The sequence below is a fragment of the Suncus etruscus genome, chromosome 1, assembly GCF_024139225.1.
Source record: "Suncus etruscus isolate mSunEtr1 chromosome 1, mSunEtr1.pri.cur, whole genome shotgun sequence".
NCBI lineage: Eukaryota > Metazoa > Chordata > Mammalia > Eulipotyphla > Soricidae > Suncus > Suncus etruscus.
The window spans coordinates 172,511,487-172,528,074 of NC_064848.1; the positions used below are offsets into that span (position 1 = coordinate 172,511,487).

Sequence of the window (16,588 nt, forward strand, 5' to 3'; positions counted from 1 at the left end):
AATTTATACTATCATTACAGTTAATAGGCCTACACTCAGAAATAATAATCATCATATTTTACAGTAATATAACTCCTCGTTTATGTAAAAATGTTTCATACTTAAAAATAACGTATGCAATCTTGCTTTAAACTGTTCACATAAATAGTTTTGATAATCCTTGTTTTAGTTTTCTTGTGTCTTTGTGGAAGAAGAGCCTAACCTCCTAAGTCAAGAGTTATTTTTAATGTTAAGATTTTCTTTCTTAGTTTTATAGTACTAAAGTGGGTCACAGATTTGTTAAAGAGGCCCTTGCCAGACCGCTTTGTTCGTAGCAAAATGGCTCTACCTTACACTTAGTACTGTCATTCAGACATAAGCCCTTCCCCATGTTATTGCCTTTCAGTCACCCTGTCCCTGGAAATAGGATCTCAGGCACAGCAGGTTTCTTACCTAAGTAGCAGAAGATACAGTAGAGTAGGCAAGCCTTCCATTTTCTTATCCCATCTTCATTTTTTTGTTACCAACTTAGCTTTAACGATGCTATCTTAATGACTTTTTGTTACCAGTTAAAACCCTCTGTGAAGCTCTGATTTCAAATACCTTTCTCTTCTGTTCTAATTACCCTTTTAACTTGGGAGTCCTTTAGTTCCCACTGACTTGTCATTAGCCTTTTCTCAAATCAGCCGTAATTGATTCCTCGGGAAGAGTGATAAGGTGAACCACCCCGCATTCATGAGTGACTTTATGTGCTCCTCACAAACCCCACAAAAGAGGATTGAACCGGTTTTGGTAGTGAGGGACATGTGTATCCTTATGCAGTCATTTGATTGAGCCATATTTTAGCATTGGACCTGGAGTGTGGCTGGTCCTTTTTTTTTCACGGGGTCCTTTATTCTATTGAGAGAAATAAAGGAAGAGTATTACAGTATTTTGGGGGAAGGAGAGAATATGATTTTTTGTTCATTGTTATTTGGGGGGGAGGAACCACCCCTGCCATTGCTTGAACTATTCTAGCTTGGTGCTCGAATGTCAATCCTGGTAGAACTCAGAGGACCATGAGTTCAGGGGTGCTGCATAGCTGTCAAATCATGTACTACAGCCCCAGAGTGTGCTTTTCATTTGTTTGTTTTAATCAAGAAATTTAAAGAGAAAATTTCCAAAGAGAAGGTCAATGAGAAGTCGAACTGATTTATGTATCAAAGGAGCTACCATTGCAGTTGAGTGGGCATATCCAGCATAATTTTCTGTTCGTTAGTACTTTATTTTCCATGAGTAGGACACATTATTACATTTACAGACAAATACAAAAGACTGTAAAATACATTTTTAACTATATTAGAATTTTGAAGATATATCCAGCCTTATTGAACTATGTTGTGCTAGAATTAAAAAGTAGTTTGTCTGGGGCCAGAGAGAAAGTTGAAAGGCTCCAGTCAAACTGAATATATGCATTGCATACAGGAGACCCAAATTCCATCCCCAGCATTTCACAGTTTGTTGAGCACCACCGAGAATGACCCCCATGTACAGAACTTGAAGAAGCCCTTAACACCTCTGAGTGTGACCCCTCCAAATCAAAACTACATAAGTATTTGATAGAATATTTATAGTTATTAGCATTTTCTTCTAAGAGGCAACCTTTGGAAGAGAAGCAGGCTCCATCTTAAAGAATTTTTTTCTTCTTATCTTCTCTGACCAATTTAAGAATGGATTGACAAGTCAAATTGCTTATGTTATACTCCTTTTATTCTGTGATCAGAATCTGAGTTTTGTTTTTCTCTTTTCAGATCAGTCCAAACAAGTTGTAGTTGAGTCTCTCTACATTATTAGCTGCTATGGGACCTTAGTGGAACACATGATGGAGCCACGGCCACTCAGCACCGCCCCCAAAATTAGTGATGACACCCCACTGGAAATGATGACATCTCCCCGTGCCACCTGGACTTTGGTTAGGTAGTGATTCCTTTTATTGTTTAAAATATACCTCATTGAGTTCTATAATACTAAGTGGAAAGATTGGTAAATTTTGATGTATAATTTATGACAGTGGAACTTTCACCACAGTCTATGTCACTTGCAGTATTTCCTCATTCATTCAAGCCCAGGTAACCACTGATTTGCTGTTTCTGTAAATGAGTGACAATTTCTAAAATTTTATATAAATGGAATCATAGAATATGTGCTTTTTGTTTAATTTGCCTCTCTTGAAATAAAGTTATTTTAATTCATCTTTTTTGTTAGTGTATTAATAATTCATTCTTTTAGATTTTACTTAATCTATATGCACTACTTTTCACCCATTAAAATGAATTTCACTTGTTTTCTCGAATTGCCCTGTTTTAGCACTGCCTCCCCACCCCTGCAAAACAAACAAACAAACAAACCATAGCTTTAGTAGTCACTTTTTATTTCTCCCAAAAAACATACAAACTATGATCTTTTGCAACTTTTTTAATTTAGCATAATGATTTTAAAGGCCATCCATGTTGTAGCATATATTGGCACTTCATTTTGAATGTAATATTCCATTGCATGGATATGCTACATTTTATTTATTAGTCTATGACTTTCCACCTTTTAAACATATGAATATGCTACTTCTAGTAGTTATGCACAGATTTGTGTGTGCTCAGATGTTCTCTTTGCATATATCAAAGACATTTATGTTTTTTTGAATCTACAAGTAGTCTTGGAAAATTCCCTTTGGGAATTGTTTTATCCTTTTAATTTTGTCTTGTTTTCTAGGGATGAGTTACTTTTTCTTACATAGATAGAAAAAGTGCTCCCCTGTTTCTAATCTCATGCACATTGAATAGAAAGCCATAATGAGGAATTCAGTAATTTATAGATGGGAAGGTTTTTAAAAATTTATTCATAAGGGCTATGCGATAGCTAGTCTAGGGCTGGGGATATAGTAGCAGAATACTTGCTTTGCATGTGTGAAGACCCAGGTTTTGTCCTGCTACCACAGAAATAAATTAAGTTTCAAAATGTGATTTCTAAGATACAATGGCTATACTCTACGGAAATGCTTATTTTGGATTGTATTCCTTCTTAAAAGTTTGTTATCATTATCAGAATTTTTTAAGTTATGGAGGAAATAGAATATAGAACCTGTTTAATATAGTGTATATTGATAGAGAAAAAAAAATCAGCCCTGACATGCATGATGGAAAGAAACAAGCATGGATATGAAAATAATTCCTCTCCTTTTGACATTTTAAAATACTCTCATATTGATTTTTTTGGAGGCTCCAGCATTCTTTGCTACTTCTTTGCTGCTCTCGATTGATTTGATCAATATCTTATTTATCAAGCAATTTAAGAGTAGACAGATCTAATTAAAATAACTGCACAATCATTATTAAAAATAAAGGGCTTGTTTCGGAACACAGATGCTAATTAGATCTATTATATATCAGCCATTAACACAAATTTTTAAACCATTTTTACATGCTTAACTTTTTAAAAAATATACATATAATCTTTTTCATAAACTTAAAGCCATTTTTAGAAAAGAGGTATAACTGGAATGTATTAGTTGTCCAATATTTTGGGTATCTTTGTCTTATTTGAGGGACTTCTGCTATAAAACTCATATTGGCTCTATGTACTTTGTATGACTCACTGCCACTTTTTTATTCGTTTTAAGTGGATGGCCTTGTGTTTCAGGTTTCAGCACTCCAACAAGTTCATTTGAATGATTACCCAGTTTGTGTGAGGTTGTATCAGTGTCTATATGTTGTGACAGTGATGGTGATTTATATCACATCTATTAAACTTAAATATTTATATTCTTCTGCTGTTTCCATAGAACTCCTCAGTGGAATGAATTGCAACCACCATTTAATGCAAATCATCCTCTGCTTCTTGCTGCTGATGCTGTACAGTATTACCAGTTCCTGCTTGCTGGCTGTAAGTATTTCTCAGTGTCTTTTTCCTCCTTCTATGTAGTATTTTGAAATTTTATCTTAAAATGCTGACTTCTAAATCAATCATGTGTATTATCACTTTCCCATAGTTTATAGTCCAAGAATTATCACACTTACGCAAGTAAGACACGTAATACAAACGTGAGCTAAGGACCTGAGTACATATTACTTGCCTCATGCTCATGTCGCCTAAAACTGACATGTCCTCTTGTGTTTTTGGAGGCTGAAGGGTGCTGTGCGATAGGCACAAGATTTTTTCTTTTAGTGACTATTCTAAGACATAATTACATAAGTTCCACAAATGTGTTATGTGTGTCTCAGTTGGAGAAAATTTAAATCTCTTCACTATGAAAAGGTATCTAATTTGTTGTTGTTGTTGTTGTAACACCCCCCCATTGTAACATTTTTTTTTAAATTAGTTTTGTGGAAATTTTGTTTGCAATAATGAAGTAAGGATTATATCTATGATAGGCTTTTGGCCATTTACTTATGTTCTTTTATGGTATTGGGAAGAGATTGTTCTAGAAACTTGTTTAGAGAAGGAGAAAATATACATTGAATTTGAAAGAGCTTTTTTTTTATAGAAGAAAGATGAGCAGTCAATTTCAATAGTTATTTTCCAGTTTATAGTCATTAAAAAATCCCTAATTCAGTTTTGTAATCTTGACTGGATCTTTAATTTAATTTGATGGCAATGAGTATTACATGCTATTAAGAAACTTCTTAAAAATTATCACTGAATTTTTTTTAACATTGACTTTTTTTTAATGAGTTTTCTGTTAAACTTATTTTCTTGCCTGCTTTATTTATATAAATATGTATGAAAAAAAATGTTTCTAAAACTGGTTTATTTTATATTAGTAATGTATTACATATTAAAATATAAAGCCAGATAACTTACTGACTTTTCTCTAAAGTTAGGAAATTCTGACATTTTAACATAGTTGATTTTTACCCCCAATTATGCAGTTGAACTCTACTAGAATATATTTATTGAATAACTTATATGTGCCAGGCACTTGTGATTTAAATGTGAATAGTATGTTGCTTCTGTTCTCATTGAATTCATCTAATTTGGGAGACTGGCATTTAATAAAAAAGTAGAATTAAATGAAATGGATACATCAGGGAAAGGTTATGCATTGAACTATGAGATCAGTGACTAAAGTTGCCAAAAAAAAAAAAAAGGATAATAAGTAAGTGATTTAATATTAAATTAAAGTCATGAATTTTTCTCCTGCCTCTCTAAAATGGTGAAAAGAACTAATGGTTTAATTCAGTTTCATTTCAGATTAATATTGCTTTTTTGTTTTGTTTTGTAGCCAAAAATTAAATGCTGCTATCTTTGTCTCTATACTTTTTCTTTTAATTCTAGCAAATTAATATGATTGCTGTCTCTTGGTATTTTTTATTTTGTTTTTGGTTTTGGTATTAGGACCACACCTAGATGTGTTCTGGGGCTACTCCTGGCTTAATTTTTTTTTTAATTTTTATTTTGATCATAGTGGCTTACATATTGTTGACAATAATATTCTAGGTACATATTTACATAAAATCAGGGGGAATTCCCATCCCTAAATTGTCCTTCCTACACCTCCGTTTTTGTCCTATCTCCCATTTCTTCTTCCCTCATCCCCAGGGTGGCTAGAATATGTGATCCCCTCTGTATCTGACCTACTATTTAGTAGTCTTGCATCAGTTTGGTCTTGGTGCCTCCCTTATTTCCCCCTCTAAGTGGGGGCAGGGCTAGCAGTTCAAGTTAGGTGGTTTTGCCTGAAAAGGAGAAAATGAGTAAACTGGGGTAAGAGTCTAATATCTCAAAAATGGGCAGAATCCTTCTAGAGGTTCTCCTCATCGATTTGGATAATGCAGGAGAAAAAGAAGGTGAAACACCCCATCAGTACCAAAAGAAGTGTCAAATATCCAGTGAGGACTCCAGTGACCATGCAATGCTAAGGGATCAAACCTGTATAAATGCAGAGCAGACATTTAGTCCTTTGAGGTTTTTTTCTGGTCCATATATCACTTGATTTTTAGCAGCTACAATTCTTAAAACTGAAAAAATTCCCAGTTCTGCAGTATGAGAACCTCTAATGTGTAGGCGGTAGCAAACAGTCACATTGTATGGGGGTGGGGTGAATAGGAAGGAGATTTGGGACATTGGTGATGGGAATATTGCACTGGTGAAGGGAGGGTGTTCTTTATATGACTGAAACCCAACCACAATCATGTTTGTAATCAAGGTGTTTAAAAAATTATAAATTTTAAAGATGATAATAAAAAAAACTCATATTGTTTTCAAGCAACTGGAATGACACCTTCAGAATCTAGTTTTAGAAAGGTTGCTCTGGGGGCCGGGAAGGTGGCGCTAGAGGTAAGGTGTCTGGGCGTCCCATATGGTCCCCCCAAGCCAGAGGCGATTTCTGAGCGCATAGCCAGGAGTAACCCCTGAGCGTCAAATGGGTGTGGCCCAAAAAAAAAAAAAAAAGAAAGGAACATATTTTAATATAATACATCTGGGCTGGGAAGGTGGCGCTAGAGGTAAGGTTTCTGCCTTGCAAGCACTAGGCAAGGAAAAATCGCTACCGCGGTTCAATCCCCCCATGCCCCATATGGTCCCCCCAAGCCAGGGGCGATTTCTGAGCGGTTTGATCCCCTGGTGTCCCATATTGTCCCCCCAAGCCAGGGACAATTTCTGAGTGCTTAGCCAGGAGTAGCTCCTTAGCATCAAATGGGGACACTTCAGCAGCATTCAGAGTTACTCCTTGGTTTGTGCTCAGCGATCATTCTTAGTGGTACTTGGGGATCATATGTGGTGCTGTGGATATGTGGACTGTGCAAGTTCTTCAAACACTACAAAACAGTATATACATTTAAATACCTTTCTATTGTTTTGTTTCATATCTCAAAAGGAAATATTTTCAAAATATATTTCAAGGATATAAGAATACCTTTTCTGAGTATGCTGTTTTGGCCATGTTGTAATATATGTTATCTAATTGATAAGGTGTAATTAATATGTTCCCTTATGAAATATTACAATATATAGTTTTTTAATTTAATATCTTTATTTAAACACCTTGATTACAAACATGATTGTGGTTAGGCTTCACCCATGTAAAGAACACCTCCCTTCACCAGTACAACATTCCTATCACCAATGTCCCAAATCTCCCTCCTCCCCATTCCACCACCGCCTGTGTTCCAGATAAGCTTTCTTCTTCCCTAATTCATTCATATTATTTCTTTTGTTGTTGTTTTTGGGCCACACCTGGCAGTACTCAGGGGTTACTCCTGGCTATTTGCTCAGAAATAGCTCCTGGCAGTCACGGGGGACCATATGGGACACCGGGGTTCGAACCAATCATCTTAGGTCCTGGATCTGCTGCTTGCAAGGCAAACGCCCCTGTGCTATCTCTCCAGCCCTTATTCACATTATTATGATAGTTCTCAATGTAGTTATTTCTCTAACTGCACTCACCACTCTTTGTAATGAGCTTCATGTAGTAAATGGACCTTCCAGCCCTCCTCTCTTTATCTTTGAGATTTATTGCAAAAATGTCTTTTATATTTTTTAAAACCCATAGATGAGGGAGACTATTCTGTGTCTATCTCTCTCCATCTTATTTCACTCAGCATAATAGATTCCATGTACATCCATGTACAGGAAAATTTCATGACTTCATCTCTCCTGAAAGCTGCATAATATTTTATTGTGTATATGTACCACTGTTTCTTTAGCAATTCATCTGTTGAAGGGTATCTTGGTTGTTTCCAGAGTCTGGCTATTGTAAAAAGCACGGCAGTGAATATAGGTGTGAGGAAGGGATTTTTGAATTGTATTTTTTATGTCCCTAGGGTATATCCCAAAGGAGTGGTATAGCTGGATCATATAGGAACTCAATTTCCAGTTTTTGGAGGAATCTCCATATTGCTTTTCATAAAGGTTGGACTAGACAGCATTCCCACTAGCAGTGAATAAGAGTTCTTTTCTCTCCACATCCCCACCAGCACTGCTTGTTCTCATTTTTGTGATGTGTGCAAATCTCTATGGCATGAGATGGTATCTCATAGTTGTTTTGATTTGTATCTCCCTGATGATTAGTGATGTGAAACATTTTTTCATGTGCCTTATGGCCATTTGTATTTCTGCTTTGTCAAAGGGTCTGTTCATTTCTTTTCCCTACTTTTTTTTTTTTTTTTGGTTTTTGGGCCACACCCATTTGACGCTCAGGGGTTACTCCTGGCTATGCGCTCAGAAATCGCCCCTGGCCTGGGGGGGACCATATGGGACACCGGGGGATCGAACCGAGGTCCGTCCTATGCTAGCGCTTGCAAGGCAGACACCTTACCTCTAGCGCCACCTTCCCGGCCCATTTTCCCTAGTTTTTGATGGAATTAGATGTATATTGTAAATTTTTGTCAGTGCCTTGTATATTTTAGATATTAGCCCCTTATCTGATGGGTTTGGGTGAATAGTTTCTCCCACTCAGTGGGTGGCTCTTGTATCCTGGGTACTATTTCCTTTAAGGTGCAGAAGATTCTCAGCTTAATATATTTCCATCTGTTAATTTCTTCTTCCACTTGTTTGGAGAGTGCTGTTTCCTCCTTAAAGATAACTTTAGCCTCAATGTCATGGAATGTTTTACCTACGTGTTGTTTTATATACCTTATGGTATCAGGTCTGACATCAAGGGCTTTAATCCATTTGGGTTTTACCTTCATACATGGTGTAAGCTGGGGGTCTGAGTTTGCTTTTTTGCAAGTCGCTAACCAGTTGTGCCAACATCACTAGTTGAAGAGGCTTTCCTTGCTCCATTTAAGATTTCTTGCTCCTTTATCAAACATTAGGTGATTGTATGTCTGGGGAACATTCTGAGTACTCAGTCCTATTCCACTGATCTGAAGGTCTTTATTCCAGTACCATGCTGTTTTGATAACTATTGCTTTGTAATACAACTTAAAATTGGAGAAATTAATGCCTCCCATATTCCTTTTCCCAAGGATTACTTTAGCTGTTCGAGGGTGTTTATTGTTCTAAATGAATTTCAGAAGTGTTTGATCCACTTTTTTGAAGAATGTCATGGGTATCGTTAGAGGGATTACATTAAATCTGTACAATGCTTTGGGAGTATTGCCATTTTAATGATGTTAATTCTGCCAATCCATGAGCAGGGTATGTGTTTCCATTTCCGCATGTCCTCTCTTATTTCTTGGAGCAGGGTTTTATAGTTTTCTTTGTATAGGCCCTTCATATCTTTTGTCACGTTGACACCAAGATATTTGAGTTTATGTGGCACTAATGAGAATGAGGTTGTTTTCTTAATGTTCATTTCTTCCCTATCATTATTGGTATATAAAAAGGCCATTGATTTCTGTGTGTTAATTTTGTAGGGTGCCACCTTGCTATATGAATCTAATGTTTCTAGAAGCTTTTTGGTAGAGTCTTTAGGGTTTTCTAAGTAGAGTATTATGTCGTCTGCAAACAGTGAGAGCTTGACTTCTTCCTTTCCTATCTGGATTCCCTTGATATATTTTTCTTGCCTAATTGCTATAGCAAGTACTTCCAGTACTATGTTGAATAGGAGTGGTGAGAGAGGACAGTTTGTCTTGTAATAGAATTTAGAGGAAAGGCTTTTAGTTTTTCTCCATTGAGGATAATATTTGCCATTGGCTTGTGGTAGATGGCCATAACTATATTGAGAAAGATTCCTTTCATTCCCATCTTGCTGAGAGTTTTTATCAAGAAAGGGTGCTGGACCTTATCAAATGCTTTCTCTGGGTCTATTGATATGATCATGTGATTTTTATTTTTCTTGTTGATGTGTTGTGTATTATGTTGATAGATTTACGGATGTTAATCCTTTCTTGCATTCCTGGCATGAAACATACTTGATCGTAGTGAATGATCTTGATGAGCATTGGATCCTATTTGCCAGGATTTTATTGAGGATCTTTTCTTCTGTGTTCATCAGAGATATTGGTCTGTAATTTTCTTTTTTGGCAGCATCTCTCTCTGGTTTTGGTATCAAGGTGATGCTGGCTTCATAAAAGCTATTTGGTAGTGTACTCGTTTTTTCAATTTCATGAAAGAGCCTAGCCAGGATTGGTAGTAGTTCCTCTTGAAAGGTTTGAAAGAATTCATTAGTGAATTCATCTGGGCCTGGGCTTTTGTTTTTGGGTAACGTTTTAATTTGATTACCATTTTAATTTCCTCAATAGTGATGGGGGTGTTTAGATGTGCTACATCTTCCTTATTCAACTGTGTAAGGTTATAAGACTCCAAGAATTTATCCATGTCTCCCAGGTTCTCATGTTTAGTGGCATAGAGTTTCTCAAAGTAGTCTCTGTTTACCCTTTGAATCTCTGTAATATTTGTAGTGATCTCCCTTCTGATATGAGTCATCAAGTTTCTCTCTTTCTTTGTGAGTTTTGCCAATGATCTGTCAATCTTGTTTATTTTTTCAAAGAACCAACTTCTGCTTTTGTTGATATTTTGTATTGTTTTTTGGGTTTCCACTTCATTGATTTCTGCTCCTAGCTTTATTATTTCCTTTTGTCTCCCTATTTTTGGTTCCTTTTGTTGATCATTTTCTAATTTTATGAGCTGCATCATTAAGCTATTGAGGTATGCCCCTTCTTCCTTCCTGATGTGTTCTTGCAAAGCTATAAATTTTCCTCTCAGTACTACTTTTGCTGTGTCCCATAGATTGTGATAGTTTGTGTCTTCATTGTCATTTGTTTCCAGCAAAGTTTTGATTTCCTCTTTGATTTCATCTCAGACCCACTGGTTGTTCAGTAGCAAGCTGTTTAATTTCCAGTTGTTAATGTTCTTCTTCTGTGTCCTTTTGTAGTTCACATCTAATTTCAGAGCCTTGTTGTCAGCGAAGTTAGCCTGAATATTTCTATCCTCTTAATTTTCTGGAGGTATGTTTTATGTGCCAGCATGTGATCTAGCCTGGAGAATGACCCATGTATATTGGAGAAAAATGTGTATTCAGGTTTCAGTGGATGCTTTTATATATATATACATACTAGGCCTCTTCATTTCTCTTTAGGGCTAGAATATTTTTGTTGAGTTTCAGTCTGGTTGACCTATTAAGTGGTGACAGGGCTGTGTTGAGGTCTCCCACAATTATTGTGTTATTATTGATGTCCTCTTTCTAATTTGTCAATAATTGTATTAGATATTTTGGTGGTTTCTCATTGGGAGCATATATGTTTAGTAGTGTGATTTTTTTCCTGTAGTACATATCCCTTGATTAGTACAAAGTCTCCATCTTTGTCCCTTACAACTTTTCTGAGTCAAAAGTTTGTGTCATCTGATATTAATATGGCCACACCTGCTTTTTTAAGGATGTTTGCTTGGATGATTTTTCTCCAGCCTTTGATTTTGAGTCTATGTTTGTTCTGACTATTTAGGTGTGTTTCTTGTAGGCAACAGAAGGTTGGATTCATCTTTTTGATCCATTTCACCACTCTGTCTCTTAATTGGTGCATTTAGTCCAGTGACATTGAGGGAGATTACTGTCATGGGATTTAATGTCATCTTTGTGTATAAATTTGGTGTGTCTGTTGGTCTATCTTGTCTTAAAGTAGACTGTTCAGTTTTTCCTTTAAGGCTGGTTTTGCATCTGTAAAGTTTCTGAGCTGTTGCTTATCTGTGAAGCTATGTATCCTTCCTGAACGTGAGTTGGGCTGGGTGCAGTATTCAGGTGAAGCATCCATTTCATTCAGTCTTGTCACAATGTCCCACCACTGTCTTCTGGCTTTGAGAGTTTCTTGTGACATGTCTGCTGAAAATTTTAAGGATGCTCCTTTGAATGTAATTTCCCTTTTTGATCTTGCTTCTTTTGGTATTCTATCTTTATGGGATTTGTCAATGTGACTAGGATGTGTCTTTGGGTGTTTTTCTTCGGGTCTCTTTTAGCTGGTACTTTCTGGGCATGCAGGATTTGATTGATTTGATTAGTTCTGGGAAATTCTCGCTGATGATGTCTTTGTTGATTATTCCTGGGTATCTTCTTCCTGGGCTTCTGGGACTCCAATGATTCTTATGCTGTTTCTGTTGAGTTTATCAAAGACTTCTATTTTCATTTGTTCACATTCTCTGAGTACTTTTTCCATTGTCTGATCATTTGCCATAAGGTTCTATTCCAAGCTCTTCTGCTGTATGGAATTGTTCTGCATTTCATCTTCCAGTTCACTGATTCTGTCCTCAGCTGCTGCTACCTTGTTGGAGAGGCTTTTTATTGAGGTTTTCAGCTACTGTGTTTTTCAGATTTGTTATTTCAGTTTGGAGTTTTCTGATTTTTATCTTTGTGTTCTATTCAGCTAGAGCTATGTTTTCTTTGATTTCCATGAGGATCCTCCATATTTCTATTCTAAACTCCTTTCCTTATCTGAGAGATTAATCAGATGGTTGGTATTTTTTTGGGTTATCAGAGCTATCATCTTCATTCTCTGTGCATGGGGTTTGCCTGTGAGGTTTCCCCATTGTTACACTTGTAGTGTGATTTTTTTTTTCTGAGTATTATGGTGGGGTTCATTAGTTAGAGCTCGCGACCACGAAGCAAAGTGGAGCAGCCATGCTCTTCTGGAGGCTCAGGGGACAGTTTTTGCTGGGCACTTCTCGGCTCTCTTAGGAGAGATTAGGAGACAGAAGAGTAGAGAAACACACACAGGTGATAGGTCCCCAGGTCCTTCCTTCTCTCTCAGTTGGTAATCTCACAGCAGGGGCAGATTCCTCCTGCTTGCCTTCACAGACAAAGGATCTGACTTTCTGCTGGGGCATCGCTGGTAGCCAGTTTTTACTCCCTCAGTCTTTCTTGGCCTTTCAGCTTTGGCACTTCTAGGAGAGAATTTTTGCTGGACCCTTCTCAGCTCTCTCAGGAGAGGTTCAGGAGACAGGAGAGTAGAGAAACATGTATAGGTGACAGGCCCCCTCAGTCTCTTCCAGTTGGTAATCTTCACTCAATTTCTTTCCTTTTCACTATACTCTGGGGCCTAGAGTGTTCTTGACAACCTCCTTTTAACTATTGCTTTTCTTCATGCAGTCATTCTGAGTACTACATATAAGTGATATCATCCAGTATTTATCCTCCTTCTTACTTTATTTAACATAATACCTGCCAGTTCCTCCATGTTACAGTGAATTGCATGATTGCATCATTCCTTACAGCTATTATTCCATTGTATAGATCTACCACATCTTCATGACAATAGATACAGTTTTATAGGAAAATCTCTATATAAGAGAGCTCCTTGTGTAATAACTATTATAATGCTTCTTTAAATTGAGTGCCAAGAAAATGAACATAACTGAATTTCCAAGTCACACTCATTTATTTTATTATTATTGGTTTTGGAAGCATTCCCAAAATGGAGTTAATTCTTTTTTTTTTTTCCTGCCCACCCAGGAGTTAATTCTGATAGTGGTTGGGGCCATATGGGATACCAGGGATTCAACCCAGGTTAGTCGTGTGTAAGGAAAATGCCAAAACCACTATGCTATCACTCTGGCCCAAATGATTCATTTAAGCTTTAAAACAAATTTTAACATGAAGAAGGGCTTTGATTAAGACGCCCAGATATGGGGCTGGAGAAATAGTATGGGAGTAAGTATTTGCCTTGTGAATGACAGACATTGGTTCAATCCCTGACACCACATATTCCCCCGAACACTTCTGTGGGTCACTTCTGAACATAGAGCCAGGAATAGCTTCTGAGTGCCAATCACTAAGTGTGGTCCAACACCTCTGTCCCCACCGAAAGCAGCATAGACAGGTTAATAATATACATTATTGAAGCAGTTAAATAGGCAAAACATGGATATGTAGCTCAGAGAAGTAAAACCCTAAAATTGGTAAAGCAATCTTCATTCAGAAAAAATACCTGTCCATCTTCTAAATTCTTAATGCAAGACTTTATTATGGAGTTTTCTTCTGGAGGCTCTAACCGGCAAAAAGGTTTTTTGCTTTCTGTTTAGTTCCTCTGTCCAATATATACAATACTTGGTATAGGGACAAATTTTTTGTTTTGCATAACTATATTGATGATGTTTACCAACTTGAAAATAATTGTAAATACCTTTGGAAAATTCTTTTAATGGTAACTCTTTGAAGTAGAACTGTAATGCAAACTTCAAAATGTAAGCATTTTTTTTGGTTATATTTGGATCTGTGAATCAAGTGAAGCAGACTTGTACAAACTCAGGAAATTATAATAATAGTAGACAATGATGTAAATGGGAAAGAGATGTTGGCTTAGTTTGAGAAGAGAGTAGGAGAGCAGGATGTTTAGCAAAAATCCCTACACCCCTTCGAGCCCTATCATAATAATTCATACTGCTCATTGATAAATGAAGTTCTGCGTATGTAGTAAAGGATAACTGATGTGGGATGACAAAGATTAGCAAAAGAATACCTTCCTGAAATAGAAAAACTCCAACATTTAGGTGAAATAATTAAAAGTTCCTAATTTTGTATTCTTAACTGCAATCACATCTCTTCCCTGTTTGAATGATACAAAATAAGGGCATTGTGATATATTATATATTGAAAATATTGGAAAGTGTCTTACAGAGATCATTGTAAAGCAGAGATCACTTACTAGTTTGAACCATAGAAAAGTGTGATTTCACCTAAGCAAAAGAACAGAAACTATCACAAATGCATGTGATTTACTTATATGTATACCTGAATGAACAATTGGCTATCTAACCTTGTTTTTGTTATAAGAAACCTTGCAAATTGTTTTTTTAAGATTAGAGCAGAGAATAGATTAATGTTCTAGGGGGCCGGAGAGATAGCATGTAGGTAAGGCGTTTGCCTTTCATGCAGGAGGTCATTGGTTCGAATCCTGGCGCCCCATATGGTCCCCTGTGCCTGTCAGGAGCAATTTCTGAGCCTGGAGCCAGAAATAACCCCTGAGCACTGCCGGATGTGACCCAAAAACCACAAAAAAAAAAAAAAAACAACTAGTAACAGCAATTTTTCTTTCACAAGTTATTTGCTAGAATTACCTTTTTTAAACTAGTCATTTTATTTCAGTGTTTATTTCATCTTTGCTGAAAACAATGGTAAACACATGAATAGACTAACAAATATCAGCCAATTCTGAATATAAATCCCAAAGCAGTCAGTAAAATTTTAATTTGTTTCAGTGCTTCCCAGAGTATGAATTTAAAATGGGACATACTAATTTTATTTTGGAAAGTTTCATTAGGGGAAAAATAATGTTTCCTCTCTGGTAATTTTTCAATAGTATTTTTAGTTGCTAATATTAACTCTGTTTTGGAGTTTACCCTTTGAACTTTTTATAATAATCAATAAAATAATTATGATTTTTTGTTAGATGATAGCAGAAGACAGTTTTCAGGAAATACAGCTCTAGTACATAATTCAAAGATAGGACTAGGAAGCTTCCTATATTTATTATGAGGTCACTGTTTTCCTCAACCTTTAGAGCAGGAGTCTCAAACTCAGGGCCGGCGGGCCATTTGTGGCCCTCTGTACAACATTTTGTGGCCCTAGAGGAATCTTTTTTTGTTTTGTTTTGTTTTAGTTGTTTGGGTCACACCCCCCAATGTTCAAGGCTTACTACTGACTTTGCACTCAAGGTTCACTCTGACTTTGCCTCCTGTGCCCCCCAGGTAAATAGAGTTTGTGACCCCTGCTTTAGAGGTTGAAAGATAGGTCAACCTATTATATTTCAATTTATTTTCAGCTTTTTTGTGAAAATTATTTTTCAATGCTCAATGTTTCTTGGGGTTTCATTTAAAGAGTAGCTTCCCATCATTACAGATTTATTCTCATACTTAAAAAATACACATGCACACACACGTATACATACATACCAAAAGACACTACATGAAAGAGATGTTTTTAGATTACCAGACATCAAAGAATGAAACACATTCTTGAAAACCAATGAAGAAGCTTTTCTTTTGTCCCTATTGACTAGGTTGCTTGAGTTTTTAGGCTTGAAAACAATGTGGGAAAAGGTTGAGGAACCTACTGAAAATTTAGTTAGACTAAACAACATAGATCAGCAAGATACCATCAACTATTATGACAAATAAAGCATTATAGAAATACAGCAAAACCATATTAGCTATAGTCATTTTTGAATTATAAGCCACAATTATTTTCTGTTTCCTGACTCCTGACCTCGAATTTGCTGGACAGTATATTGAAGAGATCTTTGCAGAGTGAGCACTCTAAAGCCTTTAGAGAATCTGCTGGTATTCAGGGTAGTATTTTCGTGTGAATTTACTGTAACTAAGGACTCAACCTTTGTTGAGTTGGATTTTTGTTTGTTTTGTTTTTGACTTTGGGGTCACACTCAGCAGCACACAGGAATTGCTCCTGGCTCTGTGCTCAGAAATCACTCCTGGCTGGTTCAGGAGACCTGTGGGATGCAGGCAATCAAATGTGGGTTGGACACATGCAAGGTAAACTCCTTACCAGCAATGCTATCACTCCATCTCCCAACCATTGTTGAATATTAGAGTAAACAAAGTGCCTGATGACAGATGAGTGGATAAAGACACATGGAATGCTACTCAGTTGTTAGCACCTATGAAGTCGTGCCTTTTGCTTCAATATGGATAGAATTGGAGGGAGTTGTACTAAGTAAAATAAATCAGAAGAAGAAAGACAAATATTAAATGA

At 36.5% G+C, this 16,588-nt stretch overlaps 1 protein-coding gene across 1 annotated transcript in view; it reads left to right on the plus strand.

Annotated features, from left to right (window-relative positions):
- BCAS3 (BCAS3 microtubule associated cell migration factor) overlaps window positions 1-16,588 on the plus strand; it is a 662,199-nt gene that overhangs the window by 296,476 nt on the left and 349,135 nt on the right. Inside the window, exons 21-22 of the mRNA XM_049764542.1 lie at window positions 1,770-1,935; window positions 3,797-3,897. Coding sequence (XP_049620499.1) covers window positions 1,770-1,935; window positions 3,797-3,897 — 267 coding nt within the window. The remainder of the gene's footprint in view (window positions 1-1,769; window positions 1,936-3,796; window positions 3,898-16,588) is intronic.